This window comes from Elgaria multicarinata, chromosome 7 (genome assembly GCF_023053635.1).
Source record: "Elgaria multicarinata webbii isolate HBS135686 ecotype San Diego chromosome 7, rElgMul1.1.pri, whole genome shotgun sequence".
Taxonomy (NCBI): Eukaryota; Metazoa; Chordata; class Lepidosauria; order Squamata; family Anguidae; genus Elgaria; species Elgaria multicarinata.
In genome coordinates this window covers 40,513,131-40,541,086 of record NC_086177.1, presented here as the reverse complement: position 1 = coordinate 40,541,086, position 27,956 = coordinate 40,513,131, and the positions used below count along the sequence as shown (strand labels likewise).

General features: G+C 39.9%; 1 protein-coding gene across 2 annotated transcripts in view; it reads right to left on the bottom strand.

The window, feature by feature from the left end:
• Positions 1–6,143: 6,143 nt before the first annotated feature.
• CARMIL1 (capping protein regulator and myosin 1 linker 1) overlaps positions 6,144–27,956 on the bottom strand; it is a 172,535-nt gene continuing 150,722 nt past the window's right edge. The window contains exons 30-37 of one of the 2 annotated variants that reach the window (XM_063130459.1): positions 22,678–22,744; positions 19,631–19,827; positions 19,277–19,383; positions 15,735–16,164; positions 13,442–13,505; positions 11,249–11,482; positions 10,434–10,574; positions 6,144–7,181 (exon numbers count right to left, since the gene is read on the bottom strand). In XM_063130459.1, coding sequence (XP_062986529.1) covers positions 7,045–7,181; positions 10,434–10,574; positions 11,249–11,482; positions 13,442–13,505; positions 15,735–16,164; positions 19,277–19,383; positions 19,631–19,827; positions 22,678–22,744 — 1,377 coding nt within the window. In that variant the 3' untranslated portion in view covers positions 6,144–7,044. The remainder of the gene's footprint in view (positions 7,182–10,433; positions 10,575–11,248; positions 11,483–13,441; positions 13,506–15,734; positions 16,165–19,276; positions 19,384–19,630; positions 19,828–22,677; positions 22,745–27,956) is intronic. The other variant, XM_063130460.1, reaches the window with a different exon arrangement.

The following is a 27,956-nucleotide window of genomic DNA, read 5'->3' as shown; positions in this document are numbered from 1 at the left end:
TTCGTCTGGTGCTTGTCAGACTCCAGTACTGCTCCTCACAAGGGGAAAGGGGGAGCTGCTTCCACAGGAGAGGAGGGAGACACACAACTACAACCCTTCTCCATGTCGTTCTTGTCTGAACTGCTGATGGCGTTTATACCTTGTCACACTCCAACCAACCCTGGATCTCATAAAGGGTAGGGAAGGGGGAAGCTGCTTGCTCAGTAGAAAGAGAAAAAGCTGCTCTTGCCCTCCGCTGAGCTGAGAGGCTCCAGTACTGCTTTCAGCTGTCACGCTCCAACCCAGGGCCTTGGAAGAGGAAACTGCTTGCTGAGGAGAGGAGAGAGACATGGAACTGCCCTCTGTCCTCAGTTTCTTCATCATACCTGAACTGCAAGGTCTTAGTGTTGCCATTTGTCGACCCCATAAAGGGAAGAGTGATCTGCTTCCTCATATGAGAGGAAATGAAAGCTGCCATTCCATCTCTGTAAGGCAATGAAGAAAAAACAGTCAAGAGCAGCCACACTACAAGCAACAGTACTGAAGTGTCTATACACACACACACACACACACACACACACACACACTAAAAATGTGGGGAAACAGGCTATTTGCTCCCCTTTGGGGGCACTGCAGGTGAGCCCTCTTGGCATACATGGTCTCTAGTTGCTGCTAGATGCCACTCTGTAGTTGCTGAAAATATACAAAGCCATTAAACCACGAATGGAGCGCTGCCCCCAAACTGTGAATTCCAAGAGCTAACACCATTGCTTGCCTCTTCTACAGTTTTCAAACTGGTGTCTGTCTGTTGTGATGTATTGCGCAGTGCTCTGAGCACGAGGAGCCCCAGTGACAAAGCATAGGACATACACGAGTTAAGCAACTGGGCGAGTTTAGCAGCAGGGCGAGGAAGCCAGGGCTGTAAACTCTTCCCTTCCTTACTCACAGTAAGTAACTTAAATTAAAACAAACGAACAAGTAAACAAACCCTATAACAGCAATCATAACAAAAAACGGTTATGAGGGTAGAATGCCAGGAGGGGTGGGTTGCTGACCTGGAGAAGCAAAGAGAGGCAGAGTAGTTAACCATGCACTATGGCTTGTTAGCCACCCTGAACAACTCAACAACAAACCATGGGTTGTCAAGATGGCTTGTTTGAGAAAAATAAGCCACACTACATGGTTAACAAGCTACCCTGTGGAAAATGTTCTGGGTTCAGACAACATGCTAATCCACTGTTGGACAACAACCCTAATTCAACCACTGATTGTGGGTTAGTGCGTTGTGCAAACCCAGCACTCTCTTTTGTTGTGGGGTGGGGGTGGGGGTGGAGAAAGGAGGGAAGAATGGGAATCTATGCTCAGCTGCAGTCTACCAGTGATAATGGTAAGCTGTCCCTACCTGTCCCATTTTGTAAACCGCTTCAGCTATGGGGTGGTATATAAATTTAATAAATAAATAAATAAATAAACTCTGATGGCCTTGATCAAAGAATTGGCAACTACCCCCTAATGTTTTTATTTTCAAAATTAGCAAGATGGTACTAAAAAGGTGCCAACATTCATAGTAACTGAATGTGGGAATTCTCCTTTAGTCTATGAACACTGATAGATAATCATATCTAGTGAGACAGAACATGTGTAGCTGCCCTTTTCCCAACCTCCAGCTCTTTAATCAATATTGAAAATTGTATTTACTTCCACAGTGTTTTGGAGAACAGAATCGATGGGAAATAGGAAGAATAGACTCACTTCATTTTTATTGTTTTCACGGTGTCTTTCAGCAGAAATTAGAAAAGGTTAACTTTGCTCAGTTCAAGCAAATTGGATTTGCCCAGATAGCAGTTCCTCCCTTCCCCTTCCTGGTTTTTGTCAATCTAATTAAACTAACAATTCTTCTAAGATAGCTTTTATCCTTCTCTGGCTCTGTTCACCTCATCTTACTGGAAGAAGAAAAATGACTCAAAAGGTGGAGAGTCCAGGGTCAGTTTGATTTGCTCATCAGATATGATTAAAGACAACCCCCCTAAGATGACATTACCCAAATGATTCTTCTAAAGAAAGATGAAGATTTGCAGTGGCTAATCACTAGTTCACTTGGTCTGATTTATCCTTATATTAATAAAAATGGCCTTGGCATTGTTGAAGCAATGGCATAGTTGTTCAGTGCATTTCTCGTATGTGTTGAATTACTTTGTTGCAGGGATTCATCAAGTTTTTCACTTGCTTGGATTACTTGTTTACTTTATATTTTACAAAGTGAGAGAGAAGCTAAGCATGGATCCTCTAAATTCAGAGGGAAAGGCTACCCTAGGAGCAAATACATATTATATGTAAATTTCCTATCATCTTTACTAAAAGCATATGACCTTATACAATCAAATTCATCAAAGCCAGTGTGGTGTAGTGGATAGAGTGTTGGGCTAAAAGATGATATGGATTCTAATCCCCACTTGATCACGAATCTCACTGGGTGACTTTGGGCCAGTCACTGACTCTCAAGGCTAACCTACCTCACAGGGTTGTTGTGAGGATAAAATGGAGAGAAGCTGCCTTGGATTCCTTGCAGGAGGAAAATTTAGATGAGGATTTAAATGCAATAATAAATACATATGGCATTCAGATTGTATAGGGCTACAGTGGCCTGCACAGATGAGGATTGAAACTGAAGGATTTATATGGTGTGAATTAATTTATCAGCACAGGAGCCTTTTGCTGCCAGTTTACTAGAAAGTATTAATCTAGTTTAATTTGTATATGGATTCCTTTATTTGACAACAATCCAAAAAAGCTAAATTTACATGCTGAGACCCACCTGTGCAGCACACTTCTTGGAAGTTTCCACTGCAACCACCCATACTTTTAAAGAAGCATAGTGCTTTTAAGTTTAAAGTAAGTGGTGCTGGCAAGTGCAAATAAAACATGGAACTGACTTCTGGCTGTGAATATGAGTTGTTTTTGTTGTGTGGGCATATATAGGCTTAATTAGATTATGTTATAACATTGTAAAGCAATTCCTTTTAAAAAGAGGAGCAAAGAGGTTTCCATGAAAGAGGGCTAACTAGAAGGATTCAACCACTTTAAAAGATGGGTACAACAATCAGAGCGCAATTCAACCTGATTGCCACTCTTTAAATGTCCCTCGATCTTTCCAAAGCCCTACAATGGATGGAACAATGGAATGAAAACACTTCCTGCTCCACCTTATCATGTATTTTTCAGTTAGATGGGTCTCTTGAATCCCTTTTCAGGTTTTCCCTCCCCAAAAGACATACGGGGTGGGGAATTTGCATCATCCTAGGATCCCAGGTACCATAGGATTGCTCTGCCTGTCAAACACAATCTCAATTTACATTAGAAGAAGTTGTCAGGGTATACTTCATACTGGGGGAAAGTATTTCAAAGGTGCTTAAAGTTAACATTTGAAATGCTAAAATAGTCCTAAGGAATGATCAAGATGATTAGTGATGGATATGACACATTAAGATATTTGATAAAATTATATCACATTAGACAGCTCTGATATAGATTAAATGGACAGCCCCCAATATTAGAGGTACTTGCTAGTCTAAAATGTAAGCAGTACCCAATATTCAATTATTGTTTTCAAGTAATTTTGTGGTGTGTGTGTGTGTGTGTGTAACAGAAAGGTGTGGAAAAACACACACACCAAGACAACAATAAATGAAACAGATATCTTGTTAAGAGTCTCAAGACTAGTGGCTGAAAAAGCAAAGCTGAGAAGAATGCAAATACTAAAAATAGAATTTTATTCTAATAGAACAGAGGACATGGCCAGATCTCCGCTGTGGCACCCCGGTTGTGGAACGAGCTCCCCAGAAAGGTCCGCTTGGCGCCTACACTGCACTGTACTGCTTTCGTCGCCAGCTGAAGACCTTTTTATTCACTCAGTATTTTAACACTTAATTTTAACTTAAATTTAAATTTTACTGTTTTAACTCTGTATTTTAATCCTATATCAACTTTGCTGTGTGGTTTTATCCTGGTTGCGCTTTTTATACTGTATTTCGTAATTGTGTTTTAAACTGTTGGGTGTTTTACTGTGGTTTTAATTTTTGTGAACCGCCCAGAGAGCTTCGGCTATTGGGCGGTATAAAAATGTAATAAATAAATAAATAAATAAATAAATAAATCTCTACAGCACATTACATAATTATCAGGGGCACTGCTAGGCCTGGGCACTTGGGGATCTGGGCCCAAATCTATTTAACAGAACCCTGGACATCTTTTAGAGTCCTGAGTGTCCAGTGATGCTAATGGAAGGGATTTTTCTATGCCTAATTATCAGATAATTCTGTCCTCCCCACTTGCTACAATGGCCCATAAAATATCTTCCCCTACATGGCAATAAAGCTTAGGAAAATATTTTTCTGTTGGTTTGGGATGAATGGAGCAGGATGTAAATTAAATGAAGAATTTGTTTCATTTGAGATTATTTGAATGAGAAATTATTGGTTGGCTTTGCCTCCTGTGAAATGTAAATAAATCCCCATAATTATTTCTAAATTTGCAAATATAGATATAAATTAGCATATGCTGATTTTATGCAGATTTGCTGACTGACATAACTACTTGTAGTATGGTAACATCTGCACATTCCAGATATCAGTAAACCACATGTCACTGCCAACTGCATTCGCAGCACCACTGAGAGCGCACAGTGGCATGCAGAAAGCTGATCCATGCAGTTCAATGATTTTGCTATGAGATTCTGGCATGGGCAGCAGTTACTATGCCAAAATGTGACATGTCTCTAAGCCTCACTGGAATCCGTGGAACTAAAAGAACAAATAAAAATTTCTATTGATTTCAATGTGACTTAGGTGCAAATAATGAAAATCAGGAGTGTAATCCACCAAGTTCTATTCCTGCATGTGTCTCACTGAAATGAATGAGGTTGGTGTACAAAAGCAGTATATTATAGTAATATATACTAGTAAGTAACAGCTGACCTTTAAGAAAATACATTTGTGTGGGGGGGTCCACATTAACGTATCTCTTTTGTCACTACCTATAAAGATGAAAGTATGTTTATTATGTCTGGAAATGTTTATCCACGTCCACATGAGGTATAAGCTTGAAATTTGGCACACTGATAGGTCTTTGTGTACAATGTACCAGAAAAACCCAAATTTTGGGGGTTTAAGTATTTTTTTAAAAGAAATTATTAAAAACAACAACAGGCTTCTCCTACAACTCCCAGCTTGCCTTGGGGGGGAGGGCAGACTTACCAGGCTTTGGTGGTCATTGTGAGTGTGCAGCCAGGTGGGCGCTGCATGCCTTTCACAAGCCTGTCTCCTAAGGTAGGTCTCACGCAGTCAACCCAATTCCAAATCAAAGGCACCCAGTCCTGATATTGCTGTTTTCTCAGAATCTGCCTCCAACTCGAAGGGGGAAGCATGGCACGCAGCCTTGGCTCTTAAGAGGGAGTGAGGGAGGGAGTGGAGGCACTCTGTGCATGCCCAAAAACACCTCGTTGGCTGCAGCGGCACAGCATTTGAAAATGGCCACCTGCGGTGCCCCTTCATCTGTCACCAAGGCAACGGGGTCTGTGCTTCCGGCCACATGCCAATGATGTCATCACCAGTCTGAAGGAGCCCATGGTGGAGAATGGGGGGCGGCTGCAAGGCTGAGCAGCCACTGCAGCAGTGGGAGGCCAAGGGCAGTGAGGAGGCCAAGCAGCAGCAGCAGCTGGCGATGGCACCGGGGCACCATGGTGAGGGGCGGCTCGGTTGCTATGATACTACAGAGAGGGACCAGGAATAACAGTGAGTTATGTATAAAAATGTTCTGAAACAATTTCAAAATCTTGGGCAGTATCTGCTCTGCTTATACTATTGATGTACTGCTAGCATAAGTGACCTTACCTCTAGCAGTTATGCCAATAGCATAAGCTGACCCAATGGGTTTCCCTGGAAAACGTTTTGCACCACCTTACACTATTAGTGTGCCACTAGAGGTCACTTATGTTAGGGGCACATCAGAAGCGTAAGTGGATTGGCAGTGTTGGATACTGCCCTTTCTCTCTCCCTCTTTTATGTGCTTGAGTAGGAAACTATAGATTTAAAAATTATATTCAAAGGCAGCATGAGAATATATCTTAAAGATTAGACATTTCTATTCCAGTTGTAAAATCATTTTATTGGTACAAATATACATTATGAATAAAATTCCTTCAGCTTGTATTGCAAGGAGATGCCTATGAAATATGCAAAGAAAAAAATGCAGAATTGCTTTTACAGACAAGAAACTACTTTTCTTTTAGAAGTACATGTCAAAAGTTAGAGAAGATGCAGACAGACCCTAAAATGGCCTCTAGGAAATACCAATATTAATAAAATGTCCATTTCCCTCATTCCAATCAACAACATACATTTACTTATGGAAGTGGAAGCATAGCAAGGTGTTAGTAATTCGGTTTTCTTTGTTGTGCTTTAGAACAGTACACAAATGTAAGAGATTGTGATCTTATATACAGTACAACAAACAAGGAAAAAGCCTCCCAAAAGAAGAACATAAAAATCATATCCAAGCATCTAATATATATTATTTATACAAATTCTTTTTATTAGTGTGCTCTGTTGATATAATTACAATGTGCAATTGCATTCAGCAAGAATATATTTATAAAGTAAGTTGCGTGCAAGTTTGACACATTTACATTCAGCAGTACAACACCTCTCCTGCTGTACAGTGTGAGTTAGTGTAAGGAAATGTCCAGTTCATTTGCTTGGGTTTTTTTTCTTTTCTTCCAAAGCCCCAATGCAAGGCATTATTTTTGTAGCTGCTTCAGAGAAATTCAAGTAGAAGATTTGGAATAGTTGCTGGCTTTAGTAAAGGCATGAAAAGGAATGTCTGAAATCGTACAAGTCAGAAAAATTAGAGAACCAAATTCATGAAATGTGATTAACAGTGCAATCATTGCCTTTTTTTAAACCTTAAAATGCTTTTCTATAAAAACAGCTGATGAAAGAGAAGGGCAGTTGATAGCTATACCCTTATTATTACAAAAGACCTTGCACTGCCAAGCACATGACCAACCAATTAAACAAAAATAAAATCTTTATCTGCTTCTTCTCCAGAATCACTGGACTTGCTTCCTTGCTGGCCATCTTTACTTAAAGACCTCTGCTTTTGCTCCTGGGAGTCATAAGCCTGGTGTCCTGGACTTCTCTTTGCACCTGTATCAAAAGATAGAACATTCAAGCTGGGAAAACATGCTTGGATCATCAGGCACTCCCTGCAGACCAGGAAGATCTATTGATTCATTTGATCTTTTCTTGAATATCATCCTGAAAATTCTATGCATCTCAAAAGTTTGCATCCTGAATTCTGAACACTAGCTGTTTACAACAGAAGTTGCTGATCCAAACCCAAAGGGTTTCATATATAATCCTGGGCTGTTCATAGCTGGAATAGCCAGTTCTAATAGCAACGACCATTAAAAAATTTTTTTGAAGTATAGAACTGGTGCCAGTCTCACGCAAATGATGGGCACTGTTATGTTAGGTGTGGTAAAAGGATCCATGTTCAGCTTGTCCATGCTAGGTAACAGCAATAATCTCATTTGTGTGCGTGCATGTGTATGTGATGAGGGGTTGGGGGAGAAACTAAGACCCTTTCTACACCTAAGGAATAGATTATCCCAGGAAAATGGAGGGATTGTCTCTGCCTGCTCCCAGGATCCCCTGTGTGTCATTTGGATGCACAGGAATGATCCTGGGGAAAAAGGCAGGTGTAGAAACAGCCTAAGACTAGATCTACACCACTGTTTTATAACGGTATTGAAGTTCACTGATAACTATTAGCGCACATTACATATTCCATGTATTGCTTTCCTAGTGTTATTTCCTGCCTTTTATTCCACAACATACCGCAACAAATGTCATTGTATGTCCTACAAGATATAAATGTGCAAGAGGGATATAGCGTTACCTTGATGTGATCATAATAATTTGACACAAGGTGTAGATCTGGCCTAACTTGAAACCAACGAAAGGTGACAGAAGTATGATAATTTAGACCAATCATATAGCAGGGCTTCATATATTGAAGACATCATAGCGTTTATAATAAATGAGCCTATCAATTATGACAAAGGTGAAAGAAGAAAGTGCAAAAGCTGGGTGGCAGTTAAACCTCAAAAAAACCAAGATTATGGCAACCAGCTTGATTGATAACTGGCAAATAGAGGGAGAAAACGTGGAGGCAGTGACAGACTTTGTATTTCTGGGCGCAAAGATTACTGCAGATGCTGACTGCAGCCAGGAAATCAGAAGACATTTACTTCTTGGGAGGAGAGCAATGACAAATCTTGATAAAATAGTTAAGAGCAGAGACACCACACTGACAACAAAGGTCCGCATAGTTAAAGCAATGGTATTCCCCGTAGTAACCCTAAGGAGGTTCGCTTGGCACCTACATTATATGCTTTTAGACGCCAGGTGAAGACCTTTTTATTCTCCCAACATTTTAACAATCTATAAATTTTAAATAACATGGTTTTAAATTTGTAATTTTGCATTGCTGCTGTTTTTATCTGGTTGAGGTTTTATATTGTATTTTATATTATGGTTTTATACTGTTGTTTTATACTTTGAATGGTTATAATTTTTGTGAACCGCCCAGAGAGCTCCGGCTATTGGGCGGTATAGAAATGTAATAAATAAATAAATAAATAAATAACCTACGGCTGCGAGAGCTGGACCATAAGGAAAGCTGAGCGAAGGAAGATAGATGCTTTTGAACTGTGGTGTTGGAGGAAAATTCTGAGAGTGCCTTGGACTGCAAGAAGATCAAACCAGTCCATACTCCGGGAAATAAAGCCAGACTGCTCACTTGAGGGAATGGTATTAAAGGCAAAACTGAAGTACTTTGGCCACATAATGAGAAGACAGGATACCCTGGAGAAGAGGCTGATGCTAGGGAAAGTGGAAGGCAAAAGGAAGAGGGGCCGACCAAGGGCAAGATGGATGGAGGTGACAGACTTGACCTTGGGAGAGCTAGGGGTGGCGACAGCCGACAGAAAGCTCTGGTGTGGGCTGGTCCATGAAGTCACGAAGAGTCGGAAACGACTGAACGAATAAACAACAAAATCAATAAATATTAGATTAGAATCCTGGTGAAGGCAAGATGTTGGCAGTTTTAATCAAATAAAAGTCAGTTGTATAGCCGTTTCTTACAACAAGCCTTAAGAAGAAGCTAAGTTAAGATCAAGCCATCACAGCTGTACAGAGAATTTATCACCTACAAAGATAAATGGACTGAAACTAAAATCCTCTTACGCTGCACACACTGTCAAACTCATTTCATCATAGACAAAAGGTGGGTAAGTATAAGCAGGAGCTTGTGCTCCTGCGATTTAGAGCAAAATTATTGCCACAGCAAGGATATTATGTGATGTGCACAAATGAACAGTTAAACCAAGAATTAACAATCTTTTCTTAAGACAATAATTGAAATTGTTCTTGCTCCCTTCAAAGCTTTGATGGCTTACATACTCATATTCTCAACAAATTACAGAAAGAAATTGCTCCATATTTGATAGCTGAGTACATCTCATTATTCAGCATCAACCAAAATGATAATTTCACTTTAGTTGTCATTATTAATATGGGAACATATTCATGCAAAAGCTAAATAGAAGATTAAGATGCTTGAGTGAAATGAAGAAAAGGATTGAAAACCTATGTATTTTACAAACTAAAAATCAGATTTAAAATTTGATTGCTGACCTGCAATATACTGCAATTAGGTAATACAAGGCCCATTTATATCAGCATTGAATAAGTAAAATACAAAGTTTTATTTTTTTCCTGGCAGTTCTTTTGTTCAGCACATTTAAAAAGCGGCAGAGAGCAGAAACAACTCCTACCATAAAAAAATTGGAAACATGATTATTGATGATTGATTGCATTTCTATACTGCCCAACAGCCAAAGTTCTCTGGGTGGTTCACAAAAATTAGAAACTGGTATGAGCCGGTGTGGTATAGTGGCTAGAACATTGGACTGGGACTCAGGTGATCTGGGTTCTAGTCCCCATTCGTCCATGAACTTCACTGGGTAATTTGGGGCCAGTTACTGACTATCAGCCTATCTAAGAGGGTTGTTGTGAGGATAACATGGAGAGGAGGACGACTATGTAAGCCACATTGGGTTCATCACAAGAAGAAAAAAGGTGGGGTATACATGTAATAATACCGTATTTCTTCGATTGTAAGATGCCATCGATTGTAAAACGCACACTTATTTCAGTACCACCAACAGAAAAAAAGCTTTGATTCTAAGAATAATCGCACCCGCGATTCTAAGACGCACCCCGTTTTTAGAGATGTTTATATGGGGGGAAAAGTGTGTCTTAGAATTGAAGAAATACGGTAATAAACATTTACACCAGAAAAAAATAATCAGGAAAATATATTAGCGTTTTTACCTTCATGTGAAAAAGATCTGACAGCAGGCTGGGAGCTGCTTTGACTATCTTTTTCTTTATCAGAAGGAACTCTCTTCAAAACAGGTGGAAGCAGAGCGATTTTAGGGGAACCTGGACCAGGTGGAGACTCTGGGATGTCCTCTGTGGAAACACAAAGACAGACAAATTCTATTTCCAGTCGTACAGCTTCCAGGAAAATCGCCTACATAACCAACCAACTAACCAACCATGCAAAGGCATTTAATATCAGCCTTGATAATACTATTCGGATGGCCACCCATCCACTGTTCTGCTCACCTGCCTTTCTTTACCTGTCATCATGCTATATGGAAGGTGGTAGGCAACATGGTATCCTCCATATATTTTAGGCTACAATTTCCATAATCTCTGACCATTGGCCATGCTGACTCGGCCTTATGGGAGTTGTAGTCCACAATATCTGGAGGGTACCAGGTTGTTGAGTCCTGCTTAATGGCTTCTCTCCTTCTCTGTTGTCATGGGGTGGCAGGGAGCTTGTTTAAATCAGACACAAGAGAAATTTAGTAATCTTGGGGACCTTTAGGCAGTAGCATAATGAAAAGTTACTAATTAGTATAGTGTTTAGGGAAATCTCATTCTCTCTCATAATTTACCATTAAAATCCTATTTCTAGCATTTAAGAGATCAGTTAGGATTAGCAGGGAAGAACAATTAAAAAAATAACACTGAACAAAACAAACCAGTCACTTAAAAAAAATCTATTCAGGATTTAACAATTAACTTGTCACACATAAGCCACTGTTTTAACACTACTGTCATTTTAAAAGGTTTCTCACCAGTCCGAGAGGCAGACCGTGGCTTTTGAGGAACTGTTGGCCGGCCTGCTAGGCTGGGCTTTATTGACTGAAGGGGAGGCTTTGGACTGGTAGGTGTGCTGGAAGAACTTCGTGTCCTTGCCCCAGTTTCTGTCTTTGGTTCAGTTTTTGAATTTTTTTCTGGTGAGACTGTGATGGAGTCACCCTTACTCAGGGCAATTCGATTCTCTGGAGAGGAGTGATGAAGTTTGGTTACTGAAACAAAAAATGACCCAGCAAACACTGAGAACAAGGGTGCTACAGATTTAATTAAAAGTCTCTCGTCTCCATAGTTGCAGAGAAAAACTGATAGATACAGAGGAACATATGTGGAGTGCCAATAAGAAATGCTACTTTCTCCCATGTGCCCTTTGACAAGCAAGTCCAATGAGACAGCCAGTTCATTATCCTTCTCAATGGGCAGTATCTTATGCTGCCACTTCACCATTTACATAGCACTAGTGTAAGTGGCCTCTAGTGCAATGCGAAGAGCATACACTGGCACAATGAGATTCCTCAAAAGCCTGTTGCACTAGCATACACTAGAGGTCTCTTATGGTAGTGCTATGTCAATTGTATAACTGGAGCAGCAGGATCGGATACAGCCCTATCATAGCATTAAAAGGAGAACCTGTACCCTGATTCTTGGAATGCTTGGACCTACATTTCACAGCCCTGATTTCTGGAAAGTGCCTTGGAGGCACTGGGCATGAGTTCCTCCAGTAGGACAGAGGAGGCATGGATGACTTCTCAAAGGAGCACAGGTTGATTCTTTTAAAACATAGAAGAGTGGGGATAATTGGATGTGGTCCCCTTTCCACAGAGAAGCACCTTAGACAGAGGGATTTTCATTCTGTACAAAATGGTTTGAGGGAAAGATTTTAGGGATCATAGCCTGTACTACTACCTGGAACAGATGTTTGGGACACTTTGATGAAAACAGAGAGGAAGAATTTGTTTCCTTGATTATAGCTTGTATGCAGTAGGTTAAGGAACTCTCAAGGGGGCTGCTAGACAATATCAAATATTTTCTTCTGCCTTGGTACCAGTTTTTCTGGTGAGGTTTAATGGACCCCTGGATGCTTCCTTAAAAGGGATATTACATTACCACTTTGCTGCTTAGAACAGGCAAACCAGGTAGAACCCTAAAGCAATTAGACTCTATCTTTTGGCCCAAAGTGGACTGGAATCCCTTCCTGGTGAAGAGCTGGCCATGCAGGAAGGAGAATTAGGCATCCTACAAATGGGTGAATCCTAAAAGTGAAAAAGCTCCTAGCAAAGATCTACCTGAACTTGGCACCAGGACTTATCTGTTCCGGGTATGAACAGCAACCAATGATTTCCATGATTGGTGGTGTGATTACAGACATATAGACTCTGAGCTTTATACAATCAAGTACATTAACAAAAAGAATATTTCCTGTAAGCATTATTGTACATGTCTCAACAGCTTTATTCAGGCACAAAGTTTACAGGGGACCACCAGTGAATGTGCATCCCATGTCCCTGTGTGTTATTTAAGCTCCACTCCTTTGACTGCCTGTTTCGCTATGAACCTGTCTGAGTATTCAGATCTGCAGGAGAGGCCCTTTTGAGGGTGCGGAGAACCTTGTGCCATGAACTTTCTCATGTGTTGCCCCCAAATTATGGAATGCACTCCCATAAGAATTATGATTCCCCACCCCCGCTCTGTTGGCATTTAGAAAGTGTGTAAAGATGCAATTTAGCCTATTCAAATGCGTAGTTTTAAATGTTTTTATTGTTTTTAGGTTTTATTGTTTAATTGTTGTACACAACAGAAAAGGAAGTATATAAAAATTAATAATAAATAAATGAAAACATAAATAAATTCAGCTGAAGGGTGATTGTTCCGCTAAGTCTCCCCACGATTGGCAACCCTGATAATGCAGGGTTCCGGATCACTGGGAGGCTTCTAAGTGCATTAAGCTGAACTTACTCAGGGTCCCTCTTTAGTCCTTCGCACTGAACGAGTAAAAGTCAGGAATGGATGTAGGCCTGGCTGCTGCATATTTGGTGCCATCACGGGTTCAGGCCAAATGCATGAATAGGGCTGAAGTTATCAGAAATAACAAGCTTGCAGGCACTAGTTCCAAGTTAGTATGGTCTCATTTTACTAGCCTTACAGAATTCTTTAAGTATGTTAGAGGAACACACCTGTACCACCTCCATCCAGCCGTTCCGAGAGATCTGTCGAGTCTCTTGCATCATTCCCTAGTTTCTTTAAAACACAAAAATAGCAGATTCTTTTAAAATTATTTGCTATATAATCTCTTAGGTCTCCTTTCCAAAATAAAGCTCACAAATTCCATTTAAAGATGTTTATAGACCACCATGCCTTTGAGGAGTATTTGGAAACTCCCACTATTACAGAACATGGTAGCCTGATTGCAAACTAGGACTCAACTATGGAGAACATATTATGTTGATATTAAAAGGGATGTATTGGCTGCCAGTTTGTTTCAGGGCTCAAAGTACTGGTCTTAGCCTTTAAAGTCTCTTAAGGTCCACTTTCTCCTACACAAACTTGCCTGCTAGTTAAGATCTACTGCAGAGGCCCCTTCCAAGACGCCCCATCTTTTGAAGTATTAGAGGGTAGTGATTGAAGATTGAGTGTCACCACTGTAAGGATGCGAATTCTGTGCTTTTAATGGCTTTTAATAAGGTTTTAGATCCTTTTAACTGTCTTTTGATGTTTTAATTGATTTTATCAGCTGGTTTACTGCTTGCTATTGCTGCTTTTATTATAGTTTTAACATTTTTTGCTTTTAATTTTATTGAGGATAAATGTGATAAGGTAGGATAAAAAAACAGTTATCCCAATCTGGCAGCATGTCTCTATTACTCCTGCATTTTCTTCACTTTGCAAATATCACCTGTGGAAAAATGCTGAACAACTTTCCTTTCGGCCTTTGCATACTTATTTTATAAAATGCAATATAAAAACATGAAAAATATCCTTTTGCTATGATATTATAGTAACACAGGACCAAGTTAATTGTAATCCAATTAGAGCAGCTGAAATCCCATTTAAGAGGCTATTGCTGTACTGAAATAGATAGCAATATGGTGAACAGAATGCCTCTATGAAGGTATGTGAATTTCAGTTTTGCTTCAGATCACTACCACCTGCATGTCCCATCTTCATCAGATTTATGTAGTGTTAACAGCTTTTCTTGACAGTGTGCTATACCAGACCAAGTGTTAGCTATTATTATCATAGTAGATCCAACACATTATTTCAGTAGTCTCAAACCCTACAGAAACATTCCTATGTTATAGGATGGTTAGTCTAAATTCTTTGGTATGCTGTTGCCTTGAACACACTGGTTTGACATTCTGACATTCCTATACCCGTAGCAATTTCCACTCTAAGCATCCTAAGGATATAAAGACTAGCTCACAGCAAGGGATGTACTGCAACAGGGGTAAATATGCTTAGGATGAAGGAAGGTAACAATACTGATATTATGCTAGTCACACAAAGTAACATGGAACAGGCCGAAATGAAATGAAGCTTGGAAGAAATGAAGTTGCTTCATTTTCCAAAAACAAAAACATGACATGTACATAGCAAGGATACTCTTTACTTCTATGGAAGATTTAACTAAAATAAAAAAGCTAACAGAAAAAGAAAGCCAGTTAAATCCTTTGCGTATGTGGGCTCACTTATCACATCACTGCAACCACTTTACAATTACTAAAATAAATTCCAATCAACTTAGCTAGTAAGAAAAAGCAGGAAAATAGTTGCAGTCTATTTAAATGCAATTATATAAACAATGCAATTGTTAGCTTTTTCAATGTTTAACTTAATTTCCTGACTAATACGGGAAATATCATCTAAAACTGATCAGCCTGATTCCTTCTTGCTGGAGAGCTCTTAGTTTTAAACCCTTTGATCTGCTAATTAATCCATGCCACATGACCTTATTTGCATTGCATTTGTTTCTGGGGTTAATATTTAGCTCTTCAAACACTAGGTGGAGCAAGACTACCACCGAATATTTGCTTGGAGACTTGACTATCCCCATTCACTTATCTGTAGCATTCATGCAAATTCACACATCAAATTCAAAGCAAAACACACACACACACACACACACAGAGCATTTGCCATCTTTCATTTAGCACACACCTGCTCATCATCAGTAACTGTAATAAGACTATACTAGGTCATGCATCAAACAGTAAATTCCTTATGGCTTTGTTTCTACATCATCTTGATGTGAATTTAAACAGCCATCTGTACCTTAAATCTTAGACAATATGCTAATTTATCATAATACATATAAAAACATAGAAACTGTATGTCCTAAGGAGGATTTTGAAGATAACCACCAATATGAGCCACATTATTTAATACTATTAGAGGAATAATTCACTTATAAGAAATCACATTAACTGCTTAGGAACTGGCTTGGACCATTAAAATGAAAATAGCCCTCACCTTTTGTGCTGTTGCAGCTCTCCTCTCCTGCTTGGCTTTCATCTCTGCTAGAAGGCCACTGCCCATCACTTGCACCCCATACCTACGTCCTCCTTGAGGACTGCCTTTACTATCGCTCCTCTCAAGTTTTGAAGTATCCTCTGAGGGAGCCTCTTCTATTGATTCTGGTGTTTTTAATTCCTCAGCTTTTTCTGTGCCGCCATTCTCCTCAGCTGATTTAACCTCCTTCTTTGTAGTATCCACTGTGGAGCCTTTGACAAAACTTCTGGGTGGTGAAGGTTCCTCTGACACCAGTACAGTTTGAGGACGTTCAGTTTTGGACCTAGATTTGATTAAATTGAGAAAGCCACTTTTCCGAGAATCTCTTTTTTTCTTTTCCTCAGCTGCTTCACCAGATTCGCTGGCATCTGCGCCTTTTGTTGAGGGCCTCCTAATATATATATAAAAAGAGAATACATGTAAAATATAATATGGATGAGCATGGGCAAGCCTTGAGCTCTCACATATCTCTTCTCCTCTCCTCCTCTGGTGTGGCCATAAGGAGATCAGAAGTGTTTGCTTCTGGTTTTGACTAACAACAGTTTAGTGTTATGTCTCAACCTAAACAAACTGCAGTTAATCTTAACTATGGTTTACTGAAACAAAAAAAACCTTCCAACTTTGGTTTTAAAAGCTAGCTTGTTTCAATAAACCATAGTTAAGAAAGAATCACAGTTTAGGGTTTGTGCTATATCCAAACGTCACTTATGAGGGATTTAAAAAAAAAATTATTAGCATTTGATTTAGAGTTTCAAGTTGCTTCTCCTGGAAATAGCAGCAGTTCAGTGTAGTTTCTGAACAGCAGTTTACATCTCAGAAAACTAAAATGTCTGTCTGTACACAATTACCAAAAGTAAGCTACTTACCTTGCTTCTCTTGTCTCATATATTCAGGCCAAAACTGCCACCGAAGTAGCTGAACAGCTAGTTCTAAACATTTTTCTAAGTTCTATTAGCACAGTTATACTAATCCTAAACATACTTAATTGAATGAATTAATCTTAAATAGGAAGGGAAAAAAGTCCTCCCTGCTAAGAAACAGCTGGAGGGGTTGAAGTTTACCCACACCCACACATTCTAAGGACCCATTCAAGAGTCCTTGATGAGGGTGGACTTTGCCCTCTGAGCTTTTTTGTTCATTTTTTTTTTTTTTGGTTTTGGGCAGGGAAGACTCCCCCGCACCCCTTAAATATCCCTATTTAAGATAATGGACAGATCCATCCATTGGCTAGAGAAAGGAAAAGGCCCCCACCCCCAGGCAAAAATTGGCTGGAGGGAGGGTGGCAAAATCCACCTCCCACCAAGGCTTCCCCCTGATCAGTACAACCAGAGAATTTGACTAGAAATGGCCCCACAGTTAAAGGCAGCCACTGAAAACAAATATTTAGACACACAAAATAAACTGTGCAGTTGTTTAAGCATAAAACGCTGGTATTACAACAAATACAAAATAAAAGTGCCAACAAAGCTACTCTGCCTATTCAGCATATATCCACACTTTCAAGTTATTTCAATAGCCGTTCATCAAGAAAGTTTGGTCATACAAATAATTCATGCTAACATCGTACAATGACAGTTTGCAGTTTTTTATACCACCTTTTACACTCAAAGCGATTCTCATGCTTCACTCTGTTGATTTTCACTATCTGCTTGCAACTTAATGGCTATTATCACTTGCTTAAGTTTCAAGATATTCAGTAGTTTACACATGCCATTTTCTCAACACCGGTTTTTTAAGTGAATGTCAAACATGCATAAACCATCCTCTTAAGCAACTATAAATTCACCTCAGTCATTACACTTACATTCTGTTTGCAAATTTACACTGAGACAATGGCATTTTAGCATTTGGTTCTGTTAAGCATACATACAACTTGTGGACTTTAGGTTGGCTCCTTGTTCTGCAGGATTGTACTTATTTCCTACGGTTAAATCCTTAGACATGTTGATTATAAATAATGTATCTTTATATGCCCAGAGAAGTAAACCTTAATGTCAAAATATTTAAATGTGTTATCATAACCAAGAAAAATACATTCATTTTGGTCCCTGAAATAAGGATTAATGCTGCACCCTATTTTAATAACCGCCCAGAGAGCCTCGGCTATTGGGTGGTATAAAATGTAATAAATAAATAAATAGCTGCCTCAAAATCATCAAATTTGATGCGTGTATGTCTGTGCATGTCTGTGTGTATTTGCATTATTTCAATGCTGTTTGGCACACTTTTGTTCCACCGGATGCTGTTTCTTGGAACCTTGTTCTTCCTTTTCTTCCTTCACTCTCTTCAGCTTTGTTTGCTTAGGCTGCTCTTTATTCAAACTGGCTGTGGCCACCACTTACAATCACATGCAGCATCGTGACACCAACAAAATCATGTAGATCGCCACAGCCAATAGAATTAAATGGCAATGACAGAAAAGAAGGGGGAAATGGTGCAGAGAAGAAAAGTTTAGAACAAATGTGGATTTGTTCAAAAGGGAGTGTTGAAAATTGCCCCAAATGAGAGGCCCTTTTAGACACTCATGACTGTACAGAGCAAGTCGTTTTTAAAGAAGGGAGTACTACATGCCCACTGCTGTTATCCTTCCATGCTAGCAGCTAGCACTGGCGTGCCGAGGATTGCAGTGTTGGCAAGAGGGAAAGAGAACAAGAGGAAGACCACACATGCATGGGGTTCTGGATATGGGATCCATACCTCAAAGTAACCTATTGTATGTATGTATGTATGTATTATTGAATTTATATCCCACCCTTTTTCTTCCAAGGAACCCAAGGCGGTGTACATAATCCTCCTCCTCCTCTCCATTTTATCCTCACAACAACAACCCTGTGAGGTGGGTTGGGCTGAGAGTCTGTGACTGGCCCAAAGTTACCCAGTGAGCTTCCGTAGCCGAGTGGGGACTAGAACCCGGATCTCCCGGCTCCTAGTCCGACACTTAGCCACTACACCACATTGACTCTCACTACCTATTGCACAGGTAGTACAAGGTATTTGTGAAGGGAAGCCTCTTTCTGCTTATAGATCTTTCACACTGCCCTGGAACCATTGCCTCCAATCCTTAAAGGTCACAAAATAAGAGCATTGCTCATTACTACTATTTGACACAAACTGAGCTGTTCTCTCAATTGCTACCATAACAAATCCAAATGCAGTAACATGGTAGTATGCTGATGTAAACAACAAAAAAAGGCTTTTAGCATACATCATTAACTTTAAAATACAAGTAATTTCAATCATGCAACCGAATAGCCCAAAGAGCTTCAGCTATTGGGGGGTTAAAAATGTAATAAATAAATAAATAATTAAATAAACCGAACTCACTTGCTATTCGGCTTCAGCTATTGAGCAGCATAAAAAAAGTAATGAATAAATAAAATTCACTTTGATTTTTAAAAATACAAAAATCGTACCCAAAATGCTCCTGCATGTTATATAATTAAGAAGTGTACATCAGCTTCTGCTACTGTAACTTGTTTAAGAACTTGTTTTTCTAAACTTACTTTGAATCCATTTTTGTCACTTTCTTGGTGAAAAATTCGTCGACACCTTCATCTACTCTTCCTATCAGACCATTCTGTTCTCCATCTTGAGGAATTGCACTATTCACCTAATAAAAAAAGATAGTCTTATTTAATCTAGATGTTTGAAGGTTCACTATTGCTAGTTATGGCTGTCAAAACCATAATTGCCTATTGGTTTGAGAAGAAATAGTTTCCTTATGAACACTCTGACAGAAATCAGATATAGATAAGTAATATAATAACAAGGCAGAGTTTGGCTGTCATGCATCAAGGTCTGGCATTAAAGCTCAAATACATAAGGACTACAATGTCTTCAACAACATTTTCACTCACAGCAGCTTGTGTCGGTTGTTGTTTTTTATTCCTTTTAGGCCTTAGTTTTGTAAAGTGCTCCAGTTTTTTGCCTTCCTCAGAAGGTAGCTCCGAAATGAACCCAGATGTTCGTTTCTCCAGCCTCCCGGAAGAGAATGGAGGGTCTTCTATGTGGATAGGGACTTCTTCCAATGCTTTGTCCAAGTCAAACTCCATCTCTAATGGAAATATTTAAAGTTTATTAGGTTTTAATTTCTCTCTCAAGTCAGATATCTCAAGGTCCAAAACAGACATTACTTTAAACGTATGTCTAGCAGCTACATCTTTCTTTCTTTTTAAAAAATGGGATTGGGACCTTGGGGGATGGGAGGCTTTTATGATCTGGATTGCCCCCCTACTGTAGAGTAGAAATGAAAAGAAGACATAGCTTCTAGGGACACACATAAAGGAATGTATGTTTTGGGCCCTAAGACAAGCATAATTCTGTCAATGACCTCACTCAGTGGGAAGAGATATTTGTAAGCAGAGAAGTTTTAGCTGGTTTGGATCTCAAACTCTGGGCTACACATTCACTCCTCCCATACTGTATTTACTGGGTTGCAACAAACAAGAACTGGAAGACATGGCTTGCCCAGTTTGGATATAATGTGGAACTATGGTTTGTCTTAAACCAGGAGGTACAGAAGGAAATCTGAGCCCACGAAGGAAGGGAGGGGCATGCAAGCCTAAGGCTTAGCCATGACCAGACCTATAGCATCTAAACATTTTTTTCTTTCACAGTATCTTTAAATATAGACTTGCAAATCTCAAATTGTTTAGGTATATTCTTTGTAGAGAGGCAGGCTCGTGCAACACCCTTTAAAATACCTTGAACATCAGTGTCTTTTTCACACTGTTTTCTCCTATAAAGTTAGGCTAGAACAGAGGAGGCAATCTACAGATGTTTTCAACTACAATTCCCATATCTCAGCTCGCATGGAACGGTCAGGGACTATGGGAGTGTAGTCCAAAACATCTGATATTTTGGAAACAAAACATAACCAACACAAACCCTTCTGACTTACCATAGCATTCATTCAAGAGACCATATTTGTAAAATATCTACCTACTGATGACACACGAGCCATATATTTTGTGTGGAGACAGCATAAATGTATCAAGAAAACGCTTTCTTTCAAATGATTTTGGCTGCCAAGTTTTGGGATTTTCTCTCTCTATCTACATTTTAGTGGACCTTTTTGCACTTTGCCTGCTATGCCCCTCCTTCCTATCAATAGTGATTGCTCTCTTTCCTTTTTCTCCAGTCTGCCACCCTCCCTCATTCCTTCTCCCCCTTCCTATCTATAAAGTTGCCAGCTCTATGGCCTTGTGAGTGAAACTTCTACCCATACTTCCTCTCAGATGTAAACACAGGCGCCACAGTAAACTTTAGAACCCATTTGAAATGTAATAAATGTGATGTGATGCAAAGAGATGTATGCCAACATGACCTCGGATGAAATGTGAATTGTAAATAAGTCGATTGTCTCTACGTTTCTAAAACATGTAAGTGTCAATGGGTAATATCAAGAGAGGAGGGATGAGAAAGGCAAGGACGGCAACTTTATGTGCCCTGGTCCCGGTGGGAGGAAGGTGTGAAAGAAAGTGTATGGCCTTAAGATTCTGGGAAAGACAAATGAAGGGAGGAAATTCGATGCATACAAAGCACCCCAAATTCTCGGATGTAGCAAGACAGAGACAAGTCTGAAGGGAAGTAAGCCAGTTGTTCCCAAACGAAAGGGGTATATGACTCTAAGAACAACCTTGGGAGCCACAGAGGGGCTGTCAATCATGCAGCAAGCAAGCAACTTGTGCTGGTACTGAACATGATGAATGATCAACAAAGAGCATCTCAGGCACCCACCTCTCTTATGGCCACAGACCCTAATGAGAGGCAGAGGGTATAAAACCCTTGGCTTCCTTTGTTCAGGAGGTCGTGGCATTTCGGACGATCTTGGGTGCACCAAAGGATAGAACCTCCATGCACCGCAGCTCTGGCTTGATCCCTGGCCAGGACAAGTCACCCCTATGTGAGTATGTGTAGCGTGGATTTCATGGGTGGAATTCATCGTCCAGGTCAAAGATAAGGGTGGACCGTCTTGCTCTGTCATACTGCACTCTTTTGTATCAGATTATACAACCAGCTGAGGGGCAAAGGAAGTGCTTCGTTGGCCTGACTCCTGCCTGCCTGTTGGCAGGCGTGATCCAAAGGGCATTGTGTCCCAAGACTCAGCTGGCAAAGATTGTATAATACAACAGAGACGACTGGAAAAAACAGTGCCACGGTTGGTAACCGGGAGGTTAGGCTACTCCTAAGGGGTTGTACTACGAATTAAGGGGCGAGGAGGGAGTCCCTCTGGCATGCCTCTTGCTTGCCCATGGATAGCAAGTGCAATCCAGTGGGCTCTGCTTCCAAGACTTAGTTGGCTGGATTGGTACAACTCAGGGTTGTGCTACTGATCAGGAGGAGGGTGAAGGGGCCCTCTGGTGTGACTCTCCATTGTCCATTGACATCAAGTGCAATCCAGGGGGCTCTGTTTCCCAAATCTTGGTTGGCTGGGCTTCCACAATCCTAAGCATTTCTGCCTTCAGAGAGTTTGTGTGAAACACTGTAAATGTGTGAGACTCTCTGTGAATACTTGTGATTGCTTTTCTTATATTGCTTTATTCATTTGTATACCCCCCAGAGAGCTTCGGCTATGGGGCGGCATACAAATGCAATAAATAAATAAATAAATAAATAAAAATAAATTGTTATTTCCCGTCTCCAATTCCCTTAAACAAATCCTTTTGCTAGCTTCACAAATTGGTTGTGTTTCCTGTCTTCTCCTCATAAGGTCCAAGTTGTCTTAACCTGATCAACTAAGCAGCCTAGGGGTCATTTAAATCTCTTTTCCACATTGCGCCTGTGGCATAGTAGTGCACCAGAAATTTTAACTAGTGGAGCTAGTTTCCTATAAATCAAAATTTAAGGAAGTAGCTTAAAACATTATGGAAAAACAGGACTACCAAAAAAGAATCATACTTACCAAAAGCTCTGGATACAGGCCTCAGCATTCTGCTGTGGATACTCTTCCTTTTAGACTTAGGAGTCATCTACAGATCAAAAAGGAAGCAGAATTTAATGACTTCTTCCCACTTGTAGAGATAAGAAAGTGAACTGTACCATTTTATCCATTAACTCTGAATAAGACTAGAATATGTTAATCTATGAAGTCAACACAGCTGTGAAAGATGGAGCAAATTACATTGAATTCTGGATCACAAATCAAGTGAATTATTAATTAAGCTAACTCTTCAGAAATATTCATAAAGATTGCTGTGTTGGAAAGGATTCAAACTTGATGTTCAGAATACAAAATGAATTTGCAACATTTTAATGCTTTTTTTAATGGATTGAAGTAACATAAATAGTGAATACACAGAGAACAGGTAAATTCCATACTACAAACTGTGCACAGTGACATTCTTGAAAAGTTACTAAAGTCATGTTAACCTTGAACATGAAACTTTGTACGCTAGTTTGGTTGCTGCTTATAATAGACAAATGCAATTTAAAAATGCTACAATAAATAAAATAAACTTGGTGATGTCTACTTTGAATTCACCCAAAATTTACTCTTGTTATTATCTTCACTATCTCCACCCCACCCCTATGGTACTACCTATGAGTTACAATAATATATTAAGACCTAAGACTTTACAGCTATATCAGCCTAGTAAATTTACAATCTATTCATTTGCTTAAAGCTCCAACTTGGGGATTGTGCAATATCTGTCATTTCTCTGAAAATAGGAAAGCCTTCACAATGATAAAACAAAGCTCAAACACACAGAGTAAGAAAGAAGAAAAATAAAACAAGAAGTCTACACACAAATACATATTAATTTAATCTGCTATGGTTTTTAGACCTTTGCAAACTCTGAATGGGGAGTCTTTTCCTGGATATGCCAATCTGGTTTCCAGCTGGTTACCAGCTTAAAAGAACAAAGTAGCCTTAGCCAATGACCTTGCACAACTTTTTGTGTGCAGAACCAGCCTGATAGGTCTCAATTCTAGCTACACCCTTAACATACAACTATCAGTATCATTAGAAGGATATTAAAGGAACAGAAACGCAAAATGGATGAGATGATTCATACTCCTAATGCCAACCAGCTTATTAGGATTGCTTTATACCAGGGGGTTCTGACCTCTTTGGGAATTTTGAAAGGCTATCATGGGCATCCTTATGAAATGGCTGCCACAGGGCAGCTTGCCTATTCATAAAATGGCTGCCATGGTAGGCATGAGCAGTCAGAAAACACTAATTTCCCAGAAGGCAAACTGAGGAGACTAAAACAAAAGTAACTTACCCAAAAACTTACTACAAGGCAGATGTGGGGTCTGAACTCCAAAACATAAAACTAAAACAAAGATGGTGCTGAAGGATGGCACTTTGCTTTGCAGCATGCTGGATTCCCAGTTTAAAAAAATGTAATTTAAAAAAAAGGTCTTCAGAAATAAAATAAAAATCAGGAGGGGCATGGAGACAGGCAGGCACCAAGAGAGGTGTCCGTGGGCACACTGGTGCCCTGAGCACCACTTTAAGAGACCTCAGACTTAAACAATATTTGTTTTAACTAAATATGAGAGATAGATGGAAGAAACCAATATAATAGCTGTACAATAACTTCAGACAAATGCAATAGACTCTTTGGTTTGTGTTTAAGTTGTCACAAAATATATTTGAATAATGGAAGGCTGTGTTGATTTTAAGATATAGCCATTGACGCCATTGACAGAAGTGAACTATAAACAAATAGACATTAGTTTTATAAGATATAGTCCAAGGTAGACATCAATCCCTCTTGGGTGCATTTCAAAGTTCACTTTTACTAGCAAGTCAAGCAAAGTCTGCTGACCACTCTCCTTTTTAAATTGTTTATTGATGACGTAGTTCACTTTGAAAGTGATGCCAACTTCTCCCCCTGTCCCACGCCATCTCTCTGGGATAGGAGGACAGGCCAGCTACAGTTTAGCTTTATATGGATATTACAGAAAACACACCAGTACTGTACTCATTTGCATGTTAAAATAATGATCTCCTTATAAATGATAGTAATATAATACAAGAGCTTCATGTAACATAACTAAGTATGTATGTATGTCAGCATACTACTGTGTCAAACACTAAAAAACCAACTTAAAAATCAGGCATTCTATTTTTGTAACAGAACCCGTAAACATTTAGTTTCACTGTAAACATTTTTGTGAGTGTCATCATAGCAGCTCTACAAAAATCAAAGCATTCTACATTATGTGGCTTTCTTGCACATTACAAGTGCAGTTTTATAAACACACACACACTTTAGTAGGCATTATAAAAGAGGAACTGTTTCAGCACAGATGTGGCCATCCCTGTTGAGTTCTTCCCCTCCATAATATGCAATAAAATATACTAGAGTCTGTATATTTGCCAGCATGAAGTAAGGGTAGAGAAATTCACAGCATGATACCATCAGGACTTGGATCAGTTTTACTAATCATTAAAGCAACATGTCCCTCCAGGTTATGTGGACTGCATCTCCCATCATGCTTCACCATTAGCTATGCTGGCTAAAGCTGATGGAAGTTACAGTTCAAGAATGTCTGGAGAGCCACAAGTTCCTCTGAATGAAAAGGAGAGGAGGCAACTCAACAAGGAGATGTCATTTTCAACAGTAGCCCATGTTTACCATATAATGCGGAGTTATACTCTTAAGAGTGTGGTTCTCAGAAAGAAAATCCGATGTTTCTTTAATCATCCTGCATTCTTCTGCAGTGGTATAAATGATGGCACAAGTATTTCCCTACATTTAAATTTCTGTTAAAATATTTATTGCTGATAATTAGAATTTTTAGTTTTCGGGGGGTGGTAGTTCTTCTGTAAGCTTGTCGAGTGTAATGTCTGTCAGTTGCCTGGGTAACCAGTTCCTGAACCAAAATGTACAAGTTTTTTTTAAAAAACCACACTAAATGATTATAAGCAGTTAATTGGAATCTAAGGTACACCAGAGTGCAACAACTGAGAAGCACACCATGACTTCCCCATCACACGCCTCTTCCTTGGTCCACAGCAGTTTCTTTTGTATCACCTTGCTGCCGTGCAACACACCATGCCTACTTAATCTGCTTGCTATCCTTGTAAATTATTTTCCTGGTATGTTCCATTCCTCCTTTGTAACTAATACAAACATCCAACTACTGCATCCCCTCCTTGAATTCCTCCTTGAAACTACAGACATTATGCTTGCGATATGGAACTGAGAGGGGAAGGAAGAATGGGAGTCTATCTCTCTCTCCCTCCCTCCCCCTCATACATAAACACACACCTAGATAGGAGCAGGTCACAACTGGCATTGTTTTCACAGTTTACATAGTTTTGGTCCTAGGTTGTTAATGACAACGTGAATGATAACTGGAGGTAAGTCTGCCTGTGGGGTAAACCAAGGAGCTAGCATAGTCCAAGGCAGCAAAGTCAGCAACCTAGTGTGGCTCCTGAGCATTCTCCATTATTGACTAGTCTGTATAGCCCAACCCCACAAGGGGGTCCCCCTCATGGTGGATTATGTTTTCTGATACATCTGAAAGCTTTCCATTTAATTGTCAGCCTTTGTACGGTGGTGATCTTGGGTAATATTTGGTGCTAATTTGATCACCATACCATCTTCCCATTCACTCTTTCACTCTACAATGCCTCACCTCAGTCTTCTATTCTCAAGACTAACTGGTATATAGTTCCCAGGTTCCTCCATTTTGCTCTTTTTGAAGATAAGGACATTAGCCCCCCTCCAGTCATTCGGCACTTCACCCATCTTCCACGATTTCGCAAAGACAATAGACAGTGGTTCTGAGAGTTCTTCTGCCAGCACCATGTCCCTTTCTACCTCTGGGGAGTCTGACTTGGGACCAGTGGGCTGAATGAGCTTGTTTAATATTCTAGCAGAACCCAAACTCCACCATTTTTACCTTTGAAAATTTGTAATGAATGAGCAGAAACACTGTAAGTTTGTCAGCATATGATGGACCAGCAAATTACACTTATTCCTCTAAAAAGCAATCCAATTAGGACTGCTTTACAGACAACATTTCCCTCACTCTAGTGCAGAAGTTGGCAACATGGCAGCTGTAGGCAAAGAATAGCCAGCGCAGATCCCCAAATACACCTGGCAGACCCACTCAGGATGTTCTCTTCCTCCTCACTTGCCACCTGTCTCCCCCTGCTGCAGCTGCTGTGCTCACCTTAGCAACCCTAACAAAGAAGCAGAAGGTGAGTGTGGGAGTGACCGGGCAGGGGGAGGAGTCAAGTATGGTGCCCGGTGCCCATGGAAACATTTATGAATATGTGAAATGTGCCCATGATCCCAAAAAGGTTGCCTATCCTTGTGCTATTATTTATTGCATTGCATTTCTATACTGCCCAATAGCCCATAATGTAGGACGGGATGATAATACATGTGCCCATTTAGGCAAATATGTCTCTGGGAGTGCACTCTAAATAACAAATGTCCTAACAAGCATACTAAGTTAAAACAGACATGTATGCTTTTCACACATGGCACTATATATAACAGGTGCACAAATGTTTTGGCCCCAAGAGCCACATGTGATGCTGATTCGGAGCTTGGGGGTGACACACAATACACAGACACACATGAGCAATCGTGATCAGGGCATCCTTGGGGGGCTACAGTAAAGGCACTGGAGGGCCTCCAGTTGCATAGGTCTGGCATATTGGCGTTAACCCCACACCCCTGAATAGATAAAATATTTGCATGTGTGAAATCTCCTTTACTGTTCCATAACCCAATGCATTAAGAGAGTGCATACTAGATACAGGGCCATGGGGATCATAACAGTACAAATTAGGAAGCATAACAGTACAAAATTCTCTTGTGATGCAAACCAAATCTTCATGACTTGTAAAGAGAAGGTCATGTACTGCAAATGAGATCCACGGTAGAGATGCTCCAGGATTTCATTTGGTCCACATTTTTAAGTGAATTGTCATAATTTGCAGTTCCTGGACTAATACATGGATGTAGTGGCTAGAGTGTTGGACTGGGAGTCGGGAGATCCAGGTTCTAGTCCCCACTCGGCCATGGAAACCCACTGGGTGACTGGGCCAGTCACAGACTCTCAGCCCAGCCCACCTCACAGGGTTGTGAAGATTTGTGAAGATTTGTGATTTGTAATTTGTGAAGAAATATATTAAGAAATCCTGTGAATTTTCATACATTAAAAACAACACCACAGACTAATGTGGAAACAAAATGGAATGGATTT